At 43.9% G+C, this 23,079-nt stretch overlaps 1 protein-coding gene across 1 annotated transcript in view; it reads right to left on the bottom strand.

Annotated features, from left to right (window-relative positions):
* The window catches only part of JAZF1 (JAZF zinc finger 1), a 314,323-nt gene extending 292,171 nt beyond the window's left edge, over positions 1-22,152 (bottom strand). Inside the window, exon 1 of the mRNA XM_088461453.1 lies at positions 21,933-22,152. Coding sequence (XP_088317579.1) covers positions 21,933-22,050 — 118 coding nt within the window. The 5' untranslated portion in view covers positions 22,051-22,152. The remainder of the gene's footprint in view (positions 1-21,932) is intronic.
* Between the last annotated feature and the right edge of the window lie 927 nt (positions 22,153-23,079).

Below are 23,079 nucleotides of genomic sequence, written 5' to 3'. Positions count from 1 at the left end.
TACAGGTTGAGTCTCCCATATCCAAATATTCCGAAATATGGAATATTCCGAAATACGGAATATTCCGAAATACGGAATAATTTTGGCATGACTGAGATAATGAAACCTTTGATTTTTGATGGTTCAATGTACACAAACTTTGTCTGAGACACAAATTATTAAAAATGTTGTATAAAATTACCTTCAGGCTGTGTGTATAAGGTGTATATGAAACATAACTGAATTTTATGTATGTACATAAACTTTGTTTGAGGCACAAAATTATTGAAAATATTGTATAAAATGACCTGCAGGCTGTGTGTATAAAGTGTATATAACACATAAATGCATTCTGTGTTTATATTGGGGTCCCATTCCCAAGATATCTCATTATGATATGCAAATATTCCAAAATACGGAATATTCCATTATCCAAAATACCCCTGGTCCCAAGCATTTTGGATATCGGAGACTCAACCTGTAGTTGATGATTGTACATTTGGGGCACATAGACTAATGGCTAGAATTGTCTTCATCAGGGAAATGCCCAATGAGATAATGGGACTAGCCATGAGCAGGCATGTATAGTGTTGCAAAACTCACGGATGGATAGTGGATGCTTTCCTGTACTTTGGGATTGACTAAGACCCAGTACAGAGGCGTGGAGTCTAACGTGACGGAGGTATTCGCCAGGGACCCCCGCAAGGAGGTTTGGATTTAGCTGCGTCCGACACGCAGGTCGTGGTCCTCTGACTTGGCTCCCTAGTACAGGTGCCGGTATACACTGGAGTGTAGCAGCTCCATAGACAACAGCACAACACAGCAAAAAACACGTAGTGCTGTCTACTTTCAAACACTTAAAAAAGCAGCGGTTGTGCTCCTAAGCAGAGACAGGCCCAGGGGGCAAGAACACTAGAACCAAGTCTGTGGTCGCCATGTCAAACATGCATTGTTGTAAAACGTATAAGCAAAGTCAACAAAACGGGTCAGGACCAGACGGGCGAAGCGGTACCAGGGGTCAGACGGAAACAGGTCAGGAACAAAACCATGGTCAGGATTGTACGGTAATAATCAGAAGTAATAATCACGCTGGAGCAAGGTTTGGAGCCTATACTCTGGCAAAGGAGAAGTGTCCAGACTTCTTCTTATATAGTGACAGTTCAAATTTGCCACCCACAGTGACGTCACTATTGGGCGTGCCTGTCCCTTCAAATCTGTCTCTGAGCAACGGGCGCAGCCCTGTGGGAGCCATGGCTGCAAAAAGGAGCTGCCACTGACACCAGAGGAAGAGCCGGGGACTTAAGCAGTGGGCACCAGGGACTCCTCGCACGCTGCCCGTGTGATGACCAGTGCTGCTGGACCGAGTAAGTAAGCGTCGGGATCCGATGCACTGTGGCAGATAGTAAGAAGCAGGTCAGGTCAGTAACAAGTGATCAGAACATCAAATTAAATGCAACACAGGCACAACAATCACTAGGAACAAGTCAGGTCTGTAACTTTTATTAATCAGATAAACACAGTGGCTGATGAGAAAGTTTTACATATGCCTGATTGTGAAGTGGAACGCGGTTGGATTTGCACTGTGCATGCTCTGTAAATGAGCCCAGGAAAGTACAGGCGATGCAGAGTCATACGCATTTCTGTCACATCTACACTTACAACTAAACAGTCGGAACTAGGATGTAAGAGGGCATCTCATGTAGGTAAAGTTCAGTGAGGGTGTGTCGACACAACTGCACTCTATGTAGTTCTGGAAGCGAAGATGCGGCTGCTATGAGGCACAATTGCGCAACAATGATGATGGCTAGAGGCCAAGCAGGCACACAAGCACAAATGGTCATGTTTCAAGATCCATAAATTGTGACTATACACATTTTTCTGTGCACACTTCTTAGGAGAGCCATAGGTCTAATTTACTTCCAACTTTTCATCAGCTCCATAGACAACAGCACAACACTGCAGAAAAACCTTGGGCCTGATTCAGGGCCGCTCGTAAGCGGCCTCTCGTTCGCTCCGAGCGATGTTTGCCCAACTGCGCATGCGTACGGATCGTTATACACATGCGCGAACCAGTCAGTGCGGTCGAATTTCATGTGCTCGCAAAATAGCGAATGCCTGATAATTTGAGTGACAGAATGAGGCGTATGTGGGTGGTAACAGGGGAAGGTGCTTGAAAACGGGGAGTGGAGATCAGAACGCAGGCGTGCGTAAAGGTCAAAACGGGCGTTTTATGGGTGTGCGTAATTAAAACAGCAGCATCATTGACCACGTCACTGGGTTATTTTATAGCCAGAACTGCTCGCAAAATTGTGGTAGCAAAAACCAACCACAAGAATAGCGAGCAGTTCAGACCCTGGTCGATGTACTCGATTAATCTAATAAATAGCGGACATGACATAGGATGCGAGCGGCCAGGGGGCATAGTTTCCCAAAAAACGACCGCAAGTTTTGTTCGCTCGAACAGACCTAGAGGCGTGAACAGACCGCAAAGAGCGAACGGTTCATTTGAATAGCCACCCCTATTTTCTGAACGAGCGAGCGCTAATTGCGTCCGGCTCTGAATCAGGCCCCTTAAGTGCTGTCTACTTTCAAACACTAAAACAGCAGCGGTTGTGCTCCTAAGCAGACAGGCCCAGCGAGCAAGAACACTAGAACCAAGTCTGCGAGCGCCATGTCAAACATGCATTATGTTTCTGAACTAGTCACAACGCTGCCCTGCAATTTTCTTATGAATATGATTTCAAACAGCAATCCTAGTTCTGCACCACCATGATATTCACATCGTCTTATTATGGCAAGGCCTAGAAGTATGGGGACACAGGTCTAACAAATGTGTAATGAGTGGACAGACAGCAACTGCTTGCTTGAGCCATGTAGTACTTGGGTGACATGATGACACCTATATAGCACAACTAATAACCTGTTTACAGGGTCATTTTACAACATCCAGTGCCGTCCTTAGTCTGTCTTCTCAACAACCTTCTCTGTCTTTCACCTTAGTCCCTTCATATCATATAAATGGAACAGGTAAGGACTAAGGGGTATATTTACTAAAGTGCAGGTTTTTAGAACTAGAGCTGTTGCCCATACCAACCAATCAGATTCTACTTAACATTTATCTAGCACCTTCTAGCAGATAATAGCTAAAATCTGATTGGTTGCTATGGGCTACATCTCCTTCTAAAAACCTGCACTTTAGTAAATATACCCTTAAGCTTCTCAAAGATAGTTTATCAACTTGTGGTACATCAAGTTCCAAAAGGTTAAAAATAATAGTTTTCTCTCTCAGTAAAGAATGAAATATACATAGTACATAAACATTTCTTAACAGGCTACACATTCACACAGGATCTCAAATTTTACAGAAGGCTTTGTAAAGATTTAAATAAAACGAGTAATTTACTCCATGCGGTAGGTGAACTTGGAGGAATGCTTGTCTAGCAGGCCACAACCTGACATGTAACGTAGCAATTATGTGTCTGATAAGTTTGTTGTAATGAGGGGAGAACAATGAGATTGGGAAGAGGAACAGCCTTGTGCAAAGTGGGACGTTCACATGGACCACCATTAGAATGAGGTCCCTAATGGTTTTACAGAAATTTGTGAGCCCTGGCCTACCCAACAAAATGTGCTATACGTACTGAGCCATGTTGAGTGCATTTATGCCAGCATCTGCACAAGGCTTTTTTTTTTTGCTGGAGCATAATACCAAGAATACAAAAGTTAAAAGTATACAACAATATAGCGTTAGAAGCATCTTATTTTATTTTTACACAAATTGAGCTGCGATATTTTTCCATATCTCTGCCCATTCTTCCTCATCCAAGGCCTCAGCCAGGTCGGCTTCCCAATGTATCTCGTGGAGGTCTTTCACGAGAACTTAAAGAGAGAAGCTCTTTTGAAGAGGTATTGCACAGACAAAGGGCCTGCTTTAGACAAATAGTTTGGCTGACTGATAGAAACACCCAAGCTGCGAGAGTTGATCTACGTTGCAAACTGAGGGAAGGCTCGAGCTCACTCTTGTTCATTTAGAAATTGCATCTCACTTGCCTGAAAAGGGCCAAAGGACTGAGCTCGGCAACCAAAAAAAAATTGGCATTACTCCACAATGGAATTATTGGTGAAGGGATAATTTCAAGAAATATAGTCCCAGATTGATAAGAAAAATTAATCACTGCTAATCATTCAAATGAAGAAGGTAAGTGATGTCTTGAGAGCCAGAGGAAAGATGAGAGTGTTGAGATTTTGAGGCTTCTGCTCAATGATTGTACAAACCTTTAAAAGAGGAGCAGTATACCACTGCTCACAATGGGCAAGCTGTGTTTGCCAAAAATATTCTATAGGAAATTGCTCTACAAATGCACCATGCAACCTTCAGCCACCTTGCAAAATATTATCACCAATGCCAAATAGCACAGTTTAGTGTAGCTTTATACATAGATTCCAACTGTCTCAATTTTGGCATGACAGTCCCAGTTCATGGGTCTCAAAAAGGGCAGAGGTTCATCTAAAAGTGGGCGTTTCCAGAAAGAGGTTAGCTCAGATTAGGGTGGATTTAGGCAGATTAAGGGTGCCACTTGGATTTATTTTGTCCCGAATTTCTGTTTTGAAAATTTGAGAAGTATGTATACAGCCTTATATGCCATCATATATACTGGTTTAGCAACTAATTAGCACCATATTGTCTTAGTTTTACTGCCACCATACAGATGACCCCGATGTTACCCCCTGCCTGCAGAAGTTACCACCAGTTCACAATGGCGCTGCACCAAAGACATGCTGTTTCTCTCTCCTACTGATGGAATGGGCATGGAATACCGGCAGCCGGGATGCCTCCTGTCAGAATACCAACAGAGGCATCCCGATGGTCAGTATCCCAATAGGGTTCGGTTAAGTAAGCTAATCCACCCCCCTTCTCCCCCTAATCCTCTCTTCTTGTAGCCTTACCCTAACCATTCCCACCCTGCACCCTAACCACTAGTGCCTAAACCTGAGTCTCCCTCCTTCACGCCTAAACATGCCTCCTCCCTTAGTACCTAACTCTAACCCCACCAGTGGTGCCTAACCCTAACCCCCCTCCAAAACAACCTAACCCTAACCCCGCTATGCTGCCTAAATCTAACACTCCCCCACCCACCCTCCGCGGCTAACAGCTAAAACGCCCCGGTTTACCTCATTCGGAATGGCGTCTGTCTAGATTCCGGCGTCGGGATTAAGATAGGCGTCAATATTTCGGCGGCTATCTTTAGACCCGTGTCGGGCTTGCGACGTTGGTATTTCGACCGGTCTCCTAACTACATCCCCTACTGACAGGTGCCAGAGTGCAGTGGGTCAATTATTGAATACACAGCAAAAATGTTTTGCTTCCTATTAATCTCTGATCGGTTTGAGATCACTAGGAATACAACTTTAGCACTGTGTTACTAATGACAGCACTACTAGTTCTTACTATACTTCTTATGGAGATGGTGTTATTCTATTGAGGCTTGGTACATCTGACAGCTTTGCAGCCCCCATAGAAACCTATGTGGGCTGCAGATGCTGTTGGAAATGGGGGGGATCAGTAAATATTTACCGGTATCTCCAGAAAATTATTGTTTTCCGGGAATATCCTGCAAATATTATTTGATAAATAGGCCCCTATGCCCTCAAACTCCGAAAATCATCTCATTGCAATCACAACATGGTGCTCCTCTACACTGCCTACTTCTAAGTAATGTGCTATATGTGACAGCATGCTAGTGTAGCTTACATTCAGCACATTACAATGACGCAGATTAGTCATCCATGGCTACTATGCCAGGAGCTGGGGGATGAGCAGCACTGTTGGCAAATATTGTGGATAGCACAAGATTCTATGATTACTTTAGCATAACCAATAAAAGTGCATATAATATTAATTTCCCCAAGAACATAAAACAGCAACTCTTGCATGAAATGTTAATTATATGATTTATTATTGCCAACAGTAGAATGAAAAGGAAATTAATTATTAATTGATCATTGAACCATAGGATTTGTAGATCCCTGATGAAAAAAAGTTTAAATCCCTGACTTATGAGAGTAGATTAGTATCCATAGTGATGACAATGCTTTGCTTATATTACTTTCCAACCTTTTTATTTTCTTTTACAGAGAACAGACATGACTAACGAGTCAGAAGCACTAGGCAACGACATCAGGGCAGTGTATTCTCCGCTCATTTCTAGGAATTCAACAGCTGAAGAGTCACAACAAGTAGCTCTATAACCGGGCGCACCGCAGATTTGTATAAGTATTTAATTGAACGATAAAGCAAAAAATATAAATATATATTACAACATAAATATATATATATATATATATATATATATATATTGAATGTACAGGAAAAATAATTTATATATAGAGAAAAACGCTGCTCCCCAATTTCTAGGAATTGAAGTAGAAGGGACTTTCTCAAAGCTTTGACCATGATACGGATGTGAAATTCTTGAATTGTTTCTCTTAGAAATAAATAGATGTTCTAAACTGTATAATTTTGGATGATTTTACGTGGGGCTTGGAAACAGATTTTCCAAGTGCCAAAATCACACATAATATAAGGGACAGGAAGCTGCAAGAAAACATAAATACAATAAAAGACAAGCATTTCTCAGCATCAAGGCCTGGCCTAATACCGCACAGCACAGCACAGCACAGCACAGCACAGCACAGGGGCCTTCCTGGTATACCTACCTGGCTGGTAGGTACCAGTGTAAAAATATTGAAATGCAGTGCCCACACTTGTGACACTACAAGTGTCAGCATGGACTGGTACCACAATGCACTTGTATAGCCACCAGAGTGGGCACTACAATTTTAGGTAGAGAAATAATATTTAGTGCCACTTTCTCAAAATAAATAATATATAGAACCATGGTTCTTTAATTAAATAATATTTAGTGCCCCAATTCTCTAAATAAATAATATATAGAGCCCCTAGTTGTCTCAATGATTTATTGCCCCCCCCCACCCCCCACCCTTTATGCAGAGATTTCACTTAGTAAATTCTTCATAAGAGTCAATAACTAATTGCAAAATGTGTGGTCATGTAGTGGTCATATTTTTTTTATCACATGTGCCTAGTTTGCACAGTGCATTCTGCTTCTGCAAGCTGACCCATGTGGGCACCTGTAAAATAAAAAACTTTTATTCACAAAAAGAGGCTCTGCATTCACTAGGGAAAAACAGTCCTGTAATCATCCCCTATCGACCCCTTGAAACTCATTTAATCAATCAATTAATGAATTAGGTGGCATGGGATAGGTGTACGTACCAATGACAGTGATTAATGCTACTCCCTCGGATGGTGGATTAGGGCAATGTGATGGTATATATTTGTGGGACTCACAATATGGTCAAATTGTGATAACATTTCGTACGTGCGACACAGCCCATAATCAATAGCACATGTGCTTTACAAATAATGGGCAGGATGTACTACGTATCGCTTTTTGGATACCCGCCACTTATCGGGTACATACTGGCATTAATAAAGCTGGTATGTACTTAGAATTGCAATTACAATCGCAAAGGACAGCTCTTCCAAAAAGAGCAGTCCTTTGTGATGGATGGACTTCCGGGTTTATGACCCAGAAGTCTCTTGGGGGTCTCTCTGCGCATACGTATGATGCGCACGCCGTGGGGGACACTGCGAGAGACACTGGGAGGGATCCGATTGGATCCCTCTCAAGAAACATTGCGAAGAGAAGCCCATAAGCTTCTATTATGGCAAAGCCATCTATATAAAGTCTCGCATTCCAGAGTTTGGTACATACTGTATGCACCCTGGACTTTTGGCTGCATCTTCCCTTTAGTACATACAGCCCATTGTTAACAAAAAAACAACAGTAATCCTCACTAAAACAAATTCAAACTAATTTCAGTAGAATAAGAAAAATATGTTTTAAGATTTTTCTTAATAATATTTACATTCTCTACATTTTTGAATCCACTGGTACACTATTTGAGGGGACAGAATAACCAAAATATGCTTCACATGCCATCTATCTCATACATCAAAATTATATTTTTTTCTGCATGGGGGTTGCAAACCTGGGTAGATAAGTGCATCCAGGCAGCATTTAGCTGGAACACCCCAATCTGCACTTCTGCAAATTGCTGCCATCGTCACTCGAAGATCCATGACCTTTCTTTATAAATGGATGCAAGTGGCACACGGCATCACAGACAGCATACGCTTGAGCTCAAATGGTACATTAGCACCATTTCATATTGTGCTATAATCAAAGCCGGATTAACAACAGGGCGCTGAGGAGATCGTTCAGGGGCCCTCACATACTGGGGTGCCCGTACACACAGCTACAAATTCACAAGCATAGCGGCACAGTGGCATATGTGAACTGGGTTTCAGTGTGGCATAATGTGAACTGGAGGCATTACAGTGTGTTTAACACATTTGTTGAGCTGGGATAATTTATATATTATACTTTTTAATAACATCGCCTGCATATCTTATTGACAGTTTTATTGGTAGGGGCCTCCACAAACCTTAATCCAGCTCTGGCTACAATACATCAAAACTATTATTTAATTCTATTAAATTTGTTCTATTGCAACAACTAAAGTCACACCAGCTCTTTATATTCTGATTTTGATTTGTCTAATAAAAAAGTGGAGAGGTTTAAAATCCGTGACACTCCTCTGATATAAGGTAACAGTCTCATTAATACAGCAGTCACAGATGGATCTTGCAGCACCACACAGCACTAAAGCGCAGATTGTATGTCAATTTCTACTAAGACCATTCCAGGTCATCTACTTGTACTCCTGAAAGCAGGTTGCGACTGCGAAACGCGTCATTTATTTATAGCTTTGGAAACTCATACTGCTTTTATGAAACACCATCTACTCCAAAATCTGAGAAAGAATTGAACTACATTATTTATATCCAAGAAGATCTTACGGTAATTCCAGTGGCACAGCTGCATATAGGAGATACCTATCTTTCTACTAGTCTAAAAGTGTATCTTTCATGCAGTTCTGAAAAATCTAATATTATAGTTCACTCTGGTATAGTATGTGTACTGTATAAATTCACAGAACAGAAGTATTGAGTATAAATTACAGCCTAAACAAGTAAATATAATACTGTACTTGTATCGCAAATACGTCTATATTTCCACATTTTTGTGCAAAATATTTCTCACATGTATATTTAAAATATGTAACAAATGCAAAACCTCTTTATACCATACACATACCCCTGTACTAGATAATATCGCAAATAAATATCACAGTCCTTTTAAAATTAAAATACGTGTCAAACATGAACTCTGTTAACTACTGTACTGATTTTTCCAGTATAAATAATGGACAGAGGAGAATGAACATCAAGGGTGCACAATTATTCACTTTATTCTCTCCAAATATCAGCCCTGGCGACCCTGAAGTTGATACAGAGTGAGACCTAAGCAAGGTTACAGTAATACACCTAAGCACCCCAACAAGGTGATAGACTAGCTCTGCTCCGTCATGACATCCTAACGTACATGCCGCGCTTTTGGGCCACAACACCATGGGGACGCCCATCTGCTCAGACCAAAGGGCAAGACTGGGGTAATTTGCAGAGAACCTTGCCCAGCATTGGGCAGCAACTGGTCCCCCAACTGGTCCCCCAAGGGTTAAAATTTGTCTGTGGCCGTGCCAGCTGGCAGCACCGCTCGTCCACCCTCCCATGTTGAGTGCCATCCTGGCCAATCAGTAGCTAAGGCCCTGTCTGTTTGCTTGGTATGAAATATGTAAAATCACCATGTGCAGTCCTAGAAAACTGGCACAATCATAAATGCCTAAGGAGGCTTGGCGAGGTAGGGAGCTTTAGGGCTTGCATAAGATAATAAGAGTAAAGGCGTGTTTACATAATTACAAACATATGCTAACAGCACAAAGTCTAGTCCAAGCATATTATTTGTGGGTGCTTGAGGACAGCTGCAAAATACATGATGAGGATGACAGTCGCCAGCACTGACAAACTACTTGTGATTGGCTTATTGCGGCTGCTGGAGGAGTTGTATTGTTGTATGTATATTAGGGGTTTTGCAAGTTTTATTTTCCAATACAAACGGTTAAAAACATATGAGTGAGTGTATGTGACATATGCCTGATATAAACCTGGTGCAAGTACTACTGGTGCCAACTTGCACGCATCTTGCTATAGTCGATACATTGAATAATCACGCAGCTTTTATAATTTGGGGTGCAACCACAGCCAACTCAGTACCAGCCACTAAATTTCTAAGCTTGGTCAGGCCTTAACCAAGTGCCAATGATCAATATCCAATTTGACAATATTCATTAGATCCAGCCAGCTGGGCTCTTGGTACAAATAAGTGAATCCTTTCTGACATAATAGGGACCATATAGATCGAGAGCACTCATCTTCTTCAACATTTACCAAGATGGTCCAATCCAAATGACTAGGCCAATAAGTGATCTCATTTAGACTGCTGGATTGGCGATCAGGCAAAAACGTCTGCCCACCAGGATAAAATGGCTATTAAATGGAAGGTATAGTTAAAATTAGAAGAAACACATTGTGGGCCTGATCCAAGGTACACACTATTGCAGCCACAACTGTGTCTTCTGCCGCATGTGTCTTTATGATAATGCCGCAGCCGATGGTTTCATACTGAGATGCCCACCGTCTGCGGTGCTAATCCACCGCTGTGCATATTAAGACACACCATCAGCCGCACCATCGGAGATTGCACCAGCCCTATGGAGGCGCAGAATCTCAGTCTGAACAGACACACCCGCATCTTGCTAGCCAGTCCCCAGGTACCTCCGAGGAACACCCACTGAAATTCCTAGCTCTTGCATCCAAACGCGTTCTGCATCCAAGAGCAGTAATTATCGGGACGCTTGCGCAGTGCGAATCGGACGTATGCACAGAATGAAAGCATCGGCTACTTGCGTGCAGCATCGATACTATGTGCACCTCTGAATCAGGCCCTGTGTATGCAGCAGTGGAAGGATCAAGGTAACCCAACCCTGTTGCCATTGTTCATGCTTATCACAGAGCTATTCATTATTGCATGGTTCCCAATATTTTAAAATGCAATACTATCTATTGTTTAGATGGCCATAAGTTATCTACGCCCCCCATAATTAAATGTGTACTGAATTTCAGTATAGTGTAATAGCTTTGTATGCACTATAATGAGGCTGGTTACTCGTTGCCGTTAGGAAAACGCTAGTGACTCCGCAATTCTACCAGTGGTCGGGAGAACGTGAAGTATTTGTAGAGGACACTCAAGTCCGAAAGCAAATAAATAGAAAAGACAGCAACCACAAGATGTTCCTATGCGGCCCGCTACCACTCCCAACCGCTGGCACAAAACGGTACGGGGAAACAAATTGATTCGATCCCAATTTATGTGCAATTGGAAAAGGGGTCCCAATAAAAAATAGTTCAGAAAAGGCCCAAAAACAAGGATAGCGAGAACTGTATCCTATATGCAGAGAAATTGTACTTTGCAGGCAGAAAAAACTGAAATATAATGATATTTTCAGGGACAAATCTTAAAACCTAGGACTGCCGATGTCGTCACAATAAAATATAAACACAAGCAAAAGTATGACATAGATTACATGTTTTGCAACAGTAACTTATTATATTATTGAGTTATATTTAATTAGTTACTAGGAAGGTATCATATTATAACACTGCTAGAAACTGCATGCCTGAGGCGCTGGGTTTAAATCGTAATGTAAATCAATACACGGAGGCCTTGAATTTCACTGCTGGCTTTATTTTTCTGTCTGTAAAGTATGTACTGTATTTTTGCTTCTTATCAAAAGAATATAAATGATTCACATCTTTGACATGGATATAAAGTTGCATTTTTGTTATGTTTCTGCTGCCCTGTTTACATTTTACATGCATTCCTGTCTCACTTAAGGGAACAAGAATATCATTAAAATAATACCAAACAGGGTCTCTTTTATGGCCTACTGCCATCTTATGTTCTTTCTCCTCTAAGTCAAATCAGTAGAGAATATACTACAGAAATATACTGTCCCCTAACCTGTAGAATGCTCATAAAGCACATAGTGTATCCTTTATGCTAGGATCCATCGTCTTCAGGATACATACTTGAAAAATACTCTCAATAGCTAAAGTCCGAGATCATGCACAACAATTGAAACGCAGTATACTAACAAGGGGTCTGATTCATTACGGATCGCAACTGCAACAGCGTACGCAGATCGTGCGGGAGTATGCACCGAAGTACGCGTGCCTGAGTTAGCACTGCGATCGTACTGCAATAAACTACGCAGACCGAGGGACGGAAAGTCAGCGTTTGGGGGTGGGGACGGGAGAGTGGTTGGAGGAACGCAGGTGTGCCTGTCCGTTTGAACTCCGTTGCATGGGTGTGCAGAAATTAGCCACTGCGACGGCATGCGCAGCTTGAGGACTTACTGCGTGCGACGAGGTTAGCAATTTCTTAGTAAGGTCAGACCTGTTGTAATTGTGCGTGAGGGGCCGATGTTGCTCAATGTTTCCGATGTATACACAGGATGTGATATAGCGGTAGTGGGCAGTAGTGGGTGACTATGCTGGCTGTGCAACGGCTTTGCGAATGCATTCAGTAGCATATTTTCGCAATAACGATCCGTAATGAATCAGGCCCATAGCGCAATGTCTATAGTGCAAAACTGGTGCAAAGAATGTCAAATAGTAGAGCAGGAAATAGATGTACAAAATATTTTCCTAGAATAAGTAGAATCTTTATCAGATAACATAAATGAAATAAAGTAAACACACATAAGCCTAATAAAAAAACACATAAAAAAAATAATTAAACATGGTAAATGATAACACATGTAAAAACAACTATAAAATAAGTTTAGCCCAGATCAGAAAACCCCTGTAACACAGTAAAATAAAAATGGCTAATATTGATCCTAGGGGCCTGATTCAGCTTTGGGAATAAAGTAACTGTGAACCTGCACAAGCCATGTTGCAATGCAAGGGGTGCAAATACATACATTTTGTTTTGCATGTAGGGTAAATACTGGCTGCTTTTGCATGAAGCCCACAAATACTGCACAACTTTATTTTACACTGTAATTTAAATTGGAATGGATATGATATTTCGCCAGTCGGGATGCCTCCTTTCATCAGCATCCCGATGGTCGGTATCCCGACAGGAGTCGGGTAAGTATACTTACCCTCCCCCCTACTCCTCCATTCTTGCAGCGTAACCCTAACCCTCCCGACCCCGCACCCTAACCCTCCCCGTTAGTGCCTAAACCTAAGTCTCCCACCTTTGTGCCTAAACCTAACCCTCCCCCCTCGGTGCCTAACCCTAACCCCTCCCCCAGTTTGTGCCTAACCCCTCCCCCCTAGGGGTGCCTACCCACTCCCCCCCAAAATCTAACTGTAACCCGGATACGCTGCCTAAACCTAAAACTCCAGCCCCCCGTACGGCTTACAGACGCCCCGGACTTACCTCTTTCGGGATGGCGTCCTACAGGATTCCGACGTCGGGATTAAGATAGGCGTCGGTACTTCGATGCCTATCTTAACTTCCGACGGGCTTCCCCCGTCGGGATTTAGACTGTTAACTACATCCCTATAAAATCTGCCCTACCTGCAGTGCAGCATGGTTTTACCAAGATGCACAATTACTTGTTATAACTAAAGAGGCCCATACACTACCGACGGATCGCCGCGTTCCTGCGATCCTGCAACCTGGCAAATCATTAAAATTTAACAGGCAGAATTTCATGATCCTCCGACGGATTGTGGAAGCACAATGGCCTCCGGTCAGCATTTCCAACCAGTGGATCGTGTTTCCGATCCGATCACAGAATCGCGCAATCCATCCGTAGGTGTATGGTAGCCTCTACTCTATTCCCAATGAATCAGGCCCTTAATTCTTAAAAGCAGTATTGGCCAATTGATGGCCCTAGGGTCACACATGTGTAAATTGGAAATTGTATGACTTCTTAAAGCCGATTAAACGCTATTTGACTTTGATGTCCAAAATATACAAGTCTCTTTTTGCTTCTATTTTGATGATGCCTTAAAGTTTTCAAAAACTTTAATGTTCACCTCAGTATAATGGAGTTCTATGGGACTGCTAATTAAGTATGACACGCTACTCTGCTGAGAATACACTTCTAATACTGGGGGTGATTCAAAAGTGGACAGAATTGAAAAGCTGCACGCAAGCAGCTTTGCAATTTTAACCTTGCACATATGCAAATGCAGCAAGACGGCACCCCCCTGTGCATCTGCGATCCCAGCACTGCGACCGAGTTTGCAGGCGGGATTACCCCAGGTTATGCAGGCCGGCCGGCTATCGAGGCCAGGAAACTGCGTGCACACATGCCGGCTATCCTCATACTGCCCCTTAAATGCCTCTGTCTGTCAATCAGACACATGAGCAGAATGGGTCCAGCACATGCCCAGATTCCCAATAATCGGGAATCTGCATTCAGCACTGTCTTAAATGAAATGACAATGTTTAAATTTAACGCACACGTATCACAGTTACCGCATGCTATGCGCTGTGTGTACGCTCTGATCTGCCTGTTTTCAGACGTTGTCTTGCACCTAGGGTAGGGGTGGTGCTAGTGGGCACAGATAATGATGATGGTTATAAATCCAAGAATGTGTTTACGGGTGGTTTGGTCGCATAGATACGTACAACTCGACATATGGGTTAAAATCCACATTTAGATCAATGCCCACAGTGCCAGTAAAATTACAAGCGACTTGTATTCAACACTGCATGAGCCCCAGTGTTAGATATGAATGCTTGGTAGGATATGTGCAGTGTGCAGAGTGCAGTGTTAGATATGAGTGCTTGGTAGGATATGTCCAGTGTGCAGAGTGCAGTGTTAGATATGAGTTGCTCCAATAGGAAGCAGAATACAGTATCATGCTGCTTATGGCTATGATACCGACACTTGCTAAAGGATGGGGCTGGTGCAATGCCTATACTAATTATGATGATTGCAGCGGCTGATGTAAAACCAATGGGCGGCGTGGCTTTCCACTTACAGATGCACAGACCATCGAATTAGCTGAACAGAATCTGGCATTAGCATGAGGTAGTAAATCTGGCTTCCGTGGCTGCCGGAACTACAGCCACTTTGTGTGAGACTCAGAAACAGAGCCTCATATATATATATATATATATATATATATATATATATACATATATATATATATATATATATATATATATATATTCCTTGATGGCTGTGATGATCTTCTATGTGCTGTGGAATACACTGCAAAATGCATGTGCCTGGAATCTCTGTCAGCATGCCTGGCCTGCTAATATGAAGGTACATTTCTATATAAGACAGAAATGTGATGGCATTTCTTACATAAATGGCATTTCTTGCATATATGTTACTTAGTTATTGAACCTCAACCAGGGATTCCATGTACAGATCTAGGGGGAGATGTATCACACCCGAAAATGGGCCTTTTCATCACTCTTGGGGGCATACCCGGCACTTACGAACATGCCAGGCTGCCCCCAAGTTCTCCTGTCTCTGTGAAGAGACACCGGCGATGATCACTTCACCGCTATTTTTCCCACCCGCAGGATAATGAGGTAAAAGGGCAGGGCGCATTCTGCCCTTCTAAAACCGGGCTAAGTCTGGCGCCCCGCTAAAACTTCCTAGAAGGAATGCTAATTGCTTCTAAGCATGTTGCTGATCGTTTTACTGCTGTTATGCTTCTCAGGGGCAGTAATGCTCAGTTGGATGGGCAGCCAGTAATCACCCTGGCAATTCAATAGAATAGCTCTACTGGAGGATGCTCCTAATAATTTTCTACTACAAACGTTCTATGGTGACAGGCCAAATTGGAATGCCCACATAAAAGCTCCTGTCCGTGCTTTTACAAATCATGCTGGCAGATCAGTTATGTTCCTAAGATAATGGGCTAAATTTACTATGAGGTGCATTTTGAAGAGGTTAACAAACCGATGCAGATTGACAGTGGGCTCTATGCCAAAACCACAGTATTTCCTAAAGATTTTGAGCTTCCAACTAGAACTCTGCGTCAATCCCCTCCAAACTCCAATCACACCTCAATCACGCTGCAGTGCTAGGGATCTGTGCAGCCTCCATGGGGTTGATTCAATTCAGTGTGATGCTGAGTAGCCCCGGGAAGAAGTTCCCGGAGCTATTCAAATGACTGCACTGAATATCACCACCTATATAATAAGCCTTCAAGTCTAGGCTATCAAAAAAATCAGGGAGAAATAAGCATATGGCCCCCACCAAAATGTCCACTACCCAGCACCAGGTGTTACCACCCAGGTCTGGTGGCACTATTGCAGGAGATACTCATGATGTGGAGATCCCCCCACTATAGTGTCAACAAGCTCTAGGCCAGTCAGCACAAGGGCTGGAATCTCTAGTGAAGTCGGGCCAGCAAAGGGAGAAGCAGACCAATGCGCGCACGGTGTGTGTATGTAAGGAAGGGGGGAAGTATACTAGCACACTACAGAGCACAGCTAGTCTTTGTATACCACAGTAAAATGGATGCCAGGGCATGCTGCCACTTGGAGAACCTTAAATCTTTATTAAAACTCCACCTCACACCCTTGTCTACCACTTGATTACTCATTTACATTAGATCCATATGATGATGTCTACACGAAACAAAGAGATCTAAGAGTGGAGATGTTGACAAATAGAGAAGTTGCCCATACCACCAATCAGCTTCTACTTATCATTTTATAGAATGTATTTAATAAATGCTAGCTAGCTGATTGGTTGCTATGGGAAATTCTTCACTTGTCCACTTCTCTGCTCACTGACCTCATGTAGGACAGTTTATCAAAGGCTTCCAGGAGAGCTGCAGGTACTGACTACCCCCAGTATACTCCACTGTCTTCTTGTGTGTACCTACTACTTGTACTACCCACAGCTGACACTTGTCCCTACTACTACTACTCCGACCCAATCCCTACTGCTACTTCAGCCATCCCTAAGTGTCATATGTGTCCCTATTATACCACAGCTGTCATATCTCCCTGCTACTACCAACACTACCCCCAGTTATCATCTGTGTCACTACTACTACACCCAAGCGGTCATCCTTGTCACTACTACTATCTCCAGCATCATCTGTGTCCCTCTACTAACCCACAGCCAGGGCCAGTGAAAGGTGTCTCGGCACTCAGCATCATCCCCTGCTCTCCCTCTGCCCCTTCCTTCACTGAGCTACCACCCCCTGTGGCATAAAATAATAAAGGCAGCAGGAGAGTGGGGATCTTTTGTAGCTGGATCCCAGCGCCCCTATGCGGCCACATGCATGGAGCGTGCCTGGAGCCGGCCCTGCCCACAGCTGTCGTCTATGTTCCTCTACTAACCCCCAGCTGTCATCTGTGCCCCTGTTACTAATACTACACCCAGCTGTCATCTGTGATCCTGCTGCTACTACTACTACTCCTAGGGGTATACTTACTAAAGTGTGGGTTTTTAGAAGTGGAGATGTTGCTTTTTACTTTTAACATTTATCTAGCACCTTCTAGATGATTATATCTAAAATCTGATTGGTTGCTATGGGTAACATCTCCACTTATAAAAACCTGCACTTTAGTAAATACAGCCCCTAGAGTAATCTCTATGTCTACTACTAGTATTAGCTCCAGCTGAAAATTGTCCTTATTACAGAGAAAGCCCATGTGTTCTCTATACTTGTGCTGTGTGCGTTCCCCAAGGCTAATATTTGCCAGCGAGCTGCTGGACCCCACTTCTTGTGTCCTACTTGCTATAGTGACACAAGTCCTGACCGGTGTAGTGCTAGGTGCTGAAATTCGGGGGGACCTGTTGTCACCGTGATTTTTTCATAACCAGCTTAGACTTAAAGGTTGTTGGGACCTCACACATTTTTTTTAAAACTTTCTGTTTTTTATCAAAATCATTAAGAGACGAATGCGCATATCCTGGGGATATTTACAGCACTTTACACGAAACCCCTCTCAGGCGCAACTCATTTTAGGGGCGGTTTTGGGGTGGGTTGCCTTGGCAAATATGGTGGTTTGTATCCTGTTAATTGGGAAAAATCTAGATGGTGATTTCTGTTCTAAAGAGTGGTTTCTCAATGTTTTTGTGGCTGTTTTGAGTTTACGCAATTGGCAGACTGAAATCCCACTGGGAAAACACTGCAATCTTGCCTGGATTTTAAACCCAACATTTTATAAATCTCCCCAAGGTATCTTCATTAGGTGAATTACTACGGTCACTAAATAAATGAAAGTTAGGAAAAATTGGTAAATACTGAGTTTATGGGTTAAAGAGGCTGATCCAATTAAGTTTGCTTCTTGGAGCCAAATGGGATGTCTGGTACTGGTGTTACTGGTACTAAGCCAGTTATTTTTGCTGGCACCTTAGAAATAAGCAATGTTTTCTAAAACATAATATCCCTCAAGGGAGGATACAATAGGACCTCATGCTTATCTGAATCTGCTTTAAAGAGTCAAAGCTATAAAGCTCTGAGAAAATACAGTGATACATAGAATATATTATGATGTCTAATTAATAATTGTTAAGTGGCACTTTGGTGTTTGATTTCTCGGTTTGCTTCCTGTCTCACATGAGTGTTTTCCACTCTATAAACAATCTGCTAGCCATCTACTATACATGATCACTCTACAGTCAGGTCACTACAGATTGCACAGTGTGAAGACAACATGATGGCTTTGTGAGCCTGGACAGATTTGGAGGTGTTCACTTCATATGCACTGAGGCTGAGGTCTGTCTCAGAGCTCACCTACACTGCTCCTATTCCTGACGAATGATGATATAAACCAAGATTACAACAGTGAACTTGGGATGTATTTGTGAGCAGGACAATGTTACACTAAAAAAGGTTTTTAATAACATACAATAGTAGTCCTCATTCATTTTCCACTTGAGTACCTCCTGACAGTCCATTTCCATTATTTGTAACCCCAACATTTGCAAAGCAATGAACAAATATAAATGCTATTACTATTAATAAAATGTTTAGGTACCTCTATATATAAAAGCATTAAAAAAATATTACACAAGAATATAATGAGTTGAACATATACATTTTCCACATCTTACAATGTATACAATTTATAAAAAAAAAATTTTTTAAATTGACAATAAAACTATAATCCACCACAAATGCTTTCTTACACAGGGATACAGACTTTTTCATTTTGTGACAATTGCCCCACCGCAATGCACAGGGCTAGAGAACCCTTGGACACTGATTTTCCTATTTATATAATTATCATCTGGATGTTGCATCCTGCCATTACAGAACAGTTTTCAAGTACACCTGATGTCATATCGAGAACCACAGGGGATAGTAGTACCCCAGATTGAGCATCACTGACATACATGATACGTGAGAGCCCAACTTATTCCATAACTTCCCCTTAGTGTAGGATGAGCAGTTGAATGTAAAGTGCACTTGGACACAAAGTCATGCCAGTCATGAGGCAAGTTAACTTTACCGCATGGATCACTTTTGAGCAACTAAGAGTGTATTGCTACTGTACAGAGATTGTATAACAGTGTGGAAAGCAGTCAGTAGCAGTGGCGGATTTTACCTAGGAGCTGCAGCCCCCCCCAGTAAAATATGCCGCTTCAGTGAGCCAGTTGCGATCCTTGACTGCACTGGCTACACTCTGTGACTGGAGGTGGTTTCCCATTGGAAGCACCACCTGCCAGTCAAGCATAGGACAGGCAGCCCAAGGTGGAAATGTCTCCTCCCCTGGGACTGCCAGTCTGGGCTCCAATTAGCAGAGAGCGGCTTCCACTGAAAACCGCAGCACTGCCTTTCAGGCAGCCCTACACAGTTTCTAGGGTCTGCAAGCAATACAGTCCCTGTTAGCCGATGTAATGCGCATGTGCGGAGCTACCGCCGCTCACGTGTATGCGCCAGTTCCGGCACCTGCCAGATCCATTGCGCAGGCACTGGGACCCGGCAAGCCAGACCAGCAGCTGCGGCAGCCCTCCTCAGGCAAGAGGGTAGGAGCTGCTGCTGGTCAGTCGGCTATAATGCACTGAACGTCGATCTCTTGGCACTTAGCTGTGTGATGGCAACACAGAGACAAGATTAAGGAATGAGAGCTATGAGAGCTCAGTTAACAGAACACCTCCCACAGGGCGGGATGTATAAAGCATCGCATTTTGGATGCGATACATCCCGCCACTGATCGCATGCATACTGACATTAATAACGCTGGTACAGTACGCATACTGTATACAATTGTGATTACAATCTCAAAGGACAGCTCTTTGGAAAAAAAGAGCTGTCCCTTGCGATTAGAGGATTTACGGGTTTATGACCAAGAAATCCTTCTGTGCAATGCACGGCTGTCGGCCAGACATGCTCTAGCCATGGGGGACCCTGGAATGATTGCAAAAGGAAGCCCATAGGCTTCTATTAGACAACGCCATCTATAGCTGCTGTTGCCTATCAGGTACAAGCTTCACTTTCCGGAGCTTTGTACATATGGGAAATACGATCAAACCTGTTTGGCCGCATTAAGCGTTAGTACATCCCACAGTCACACTGTCTTTGCTCAGTTATAGAACAACCTGACTGGTGCCATCTTTCCTCCTTCACCTGCAATGACAGCAGAACCCTGGGAACCAAGTTGTCATGCAACTGTGATGATGTGTGCAGGTGCTGAAGCAGCAATATTCATAGTAGTGCCACTGCCCTAGGCTATATAGCTAATTAAGGGATAGAATTTGCAAAGTGGTCACAATTCCTATTTCATACAGCAGATTTTACAAATGTATGCACTTGGGTGAAGTGCACCCTGAACAGATGCAGGTGCAAGAGCACAACTGCAGACATGCACCATGCACTTCACCTACTTGCTGCAGATGGCCCCAGCTGCGACTCTGAATTCTGGCATGGCACATCAAAGACACATATCATGTATATATAAAATCATTGTTACTGACACATTTTGCACAGTACTGAGTGAAAGTCATTATCTGCAGTGAGATATACATGCAATGGTGGATATGCATGCAGCAGTGTCATCAGACTGTGACATGAAGCCAAACATTTAGTAGATGAAGGTGCATGTAGCATACAGGGGTGCAGTGACAGCAGCTGGTCCACTGTACCCTGACTGAGAGACCTGTAACGGGCACTGCATGGTCCCTTATACACGTCCACACACCCCCTCCTGCTCCTCCTCAGGCCTAGCCCCACTACGACACACTCTCTAATGGCAGCACTACGGCGGATATACTGCTACACAGAGAGCACGCAGCTGAGCCGCCCCCTGGCTCCATTTATATATATACATATGTCCGTCTTCCTTCCTCTGCTGGCATAGCATGTGCACCCGCCCGGGGCTGGCAGCACAGGGGGCTCCACCACCTTGTGCCCCTCCTCCCTGCATACACTGAGTGCATCCCCCCTGTGTGAGCGCACATGACATTGGTGACAGCCCTGCACCCCTCCGTCAGCCACCACCACCACACCTAGCAACACAGCTGACAGGACGCGGTAGGAGATACGAATGGCTGCTGCCACCGAGGAGGGCAGCACAACAGCCGAGCTCCAGGGGTGGCTGCAGCATCATTTATCCCCCACCCAAGGGGCGGACACTGCACCTAAGCAGCAGCAGGGCGCGCAGAGAGGGGCGCAACTTGCAGCTGTGCATATGCCCTGGCCAGAGGTGGTGGCTGGGTAGGTCAACCCGTGTGATGCTATGGCTGGCACCGTGCCCGGCTCATGTCCTCAGCGGGAGCATGCACCCCATGGGGTACCTCCCCCATGCCATGTTATTATAGGGGTTCTGCTGGTGGGTGCATAGCTGCAGCCCTAAGCCCGGGCACATTGGGCAGGAGCGATGCAATAGTCTACTCCGTGCCCGGATCTCTGCCTGGCAGGGTGATAGGTGGGTGCGGAAACAGCGGGCACTCACCGATATGGTTGTCCTCGATGTGCTCGATGAGCTCGGCCAGGGTGGTGAAGTGCAGCCCGCAGCCCCCGAAGCGGCAGGCATTGGAGAAGAAGGAGGCAGCGGCGATGCCTGTCATCATGGTGCTGGCATTGATGTCCCGGCGGCGGCAGGGGCAGTGAGTGGGAGCCGGACAGAGATGGAGGGAGAGAGGATGGCAGCAGCAGCAGCAGCCGGTGCTGGAGGGAGGGAGGGATGGAGAGAGAGGGGGAGGAGGCAGCCACAGCGTCGGGAGCGGAGGAGGCGGCTGTGGGGAGCAGCTGAGAGACGGGGTGGGGGCGGCAGCAGCCGCAGCTGGGACAGGGGGAGGAACAGGCAGCAGCCGCCCTCACAGCTGGACTGACAGCGGCCGTACTGCTGCTGGCGAGACACCTCTGTCCCCTTCACCTGACACACGACGGGCCCTGGTCCCCCGCAGCCTGCTGCACCCAGGTTCCGCTACTTTGTGGCTGTTATCTAGGGCTACGATAATAGTTCAGTAAATATCAAATTTCTTCTAACATAAATATCTCATAATAAATAATACATATGTATTACACATGTCACTGACCACAGACTTTCAGAAGTTTTCGTTAAGTTAATATAGTTACCATATGCCCCTTATTCATTTGGCAATAAGGGCTTACGTATTGGGGGGCCCATTTAGCATATCCCGTATTCTAATAATGTGGTGTGGAAATTATTTTATTGTCTAAATTCGCAAATGGAAAATTAAAATTTTCCTACAAATTTAGCAGCAATCTTTGCTGGAACAAGGGTCCTGATAAGAACCTGTGTTGGCAAAGAGCTGGAAGGAGAGTGGTTGCTTACGCCAGCGGTTCCCAAACTTTCTTGAATCTCGGCGCCATAGAGTATCAGCATTTCTGTACAGCACTCCTAGGCCAAAAGTTTCTTATCGGGAAATTTGGAAAAACTATTAAGTAAATTGTGCTTACCTTAGCTGTCATCCTTAGGTTGAGTTATGTGCTGGTGGACGGTGTTGCACCTCTGTTTGTCCATGTATTTTATGATTAGCAGCCACCAGCACTAGTTTTACCTACTTGGGGGCCCATTTATTAAAGTGTATTTGAGATATAAACCCCGAAAACACCAGTTTTCGGGGGTTGACCTC

Source organism: Taudactylus pleione, unplaced genomic scaffold (genome assembly GCF_031769625.1).
Source record: "Taudactylus pleione unplaced genomic scaffold, aTauple2 ptg001052l, whole genome shotgun sequence".
In the NCBI taxonomy this organism is placed as follows: Eukaryota; Metazoa; Chordata; class Amphibia; order Anura; family Myobatrachidae; genus Taudactylus; species Taudactylus pleione.
This window is presented reverse-complemented; position numbering and strand designations above follow the sequence as displayed.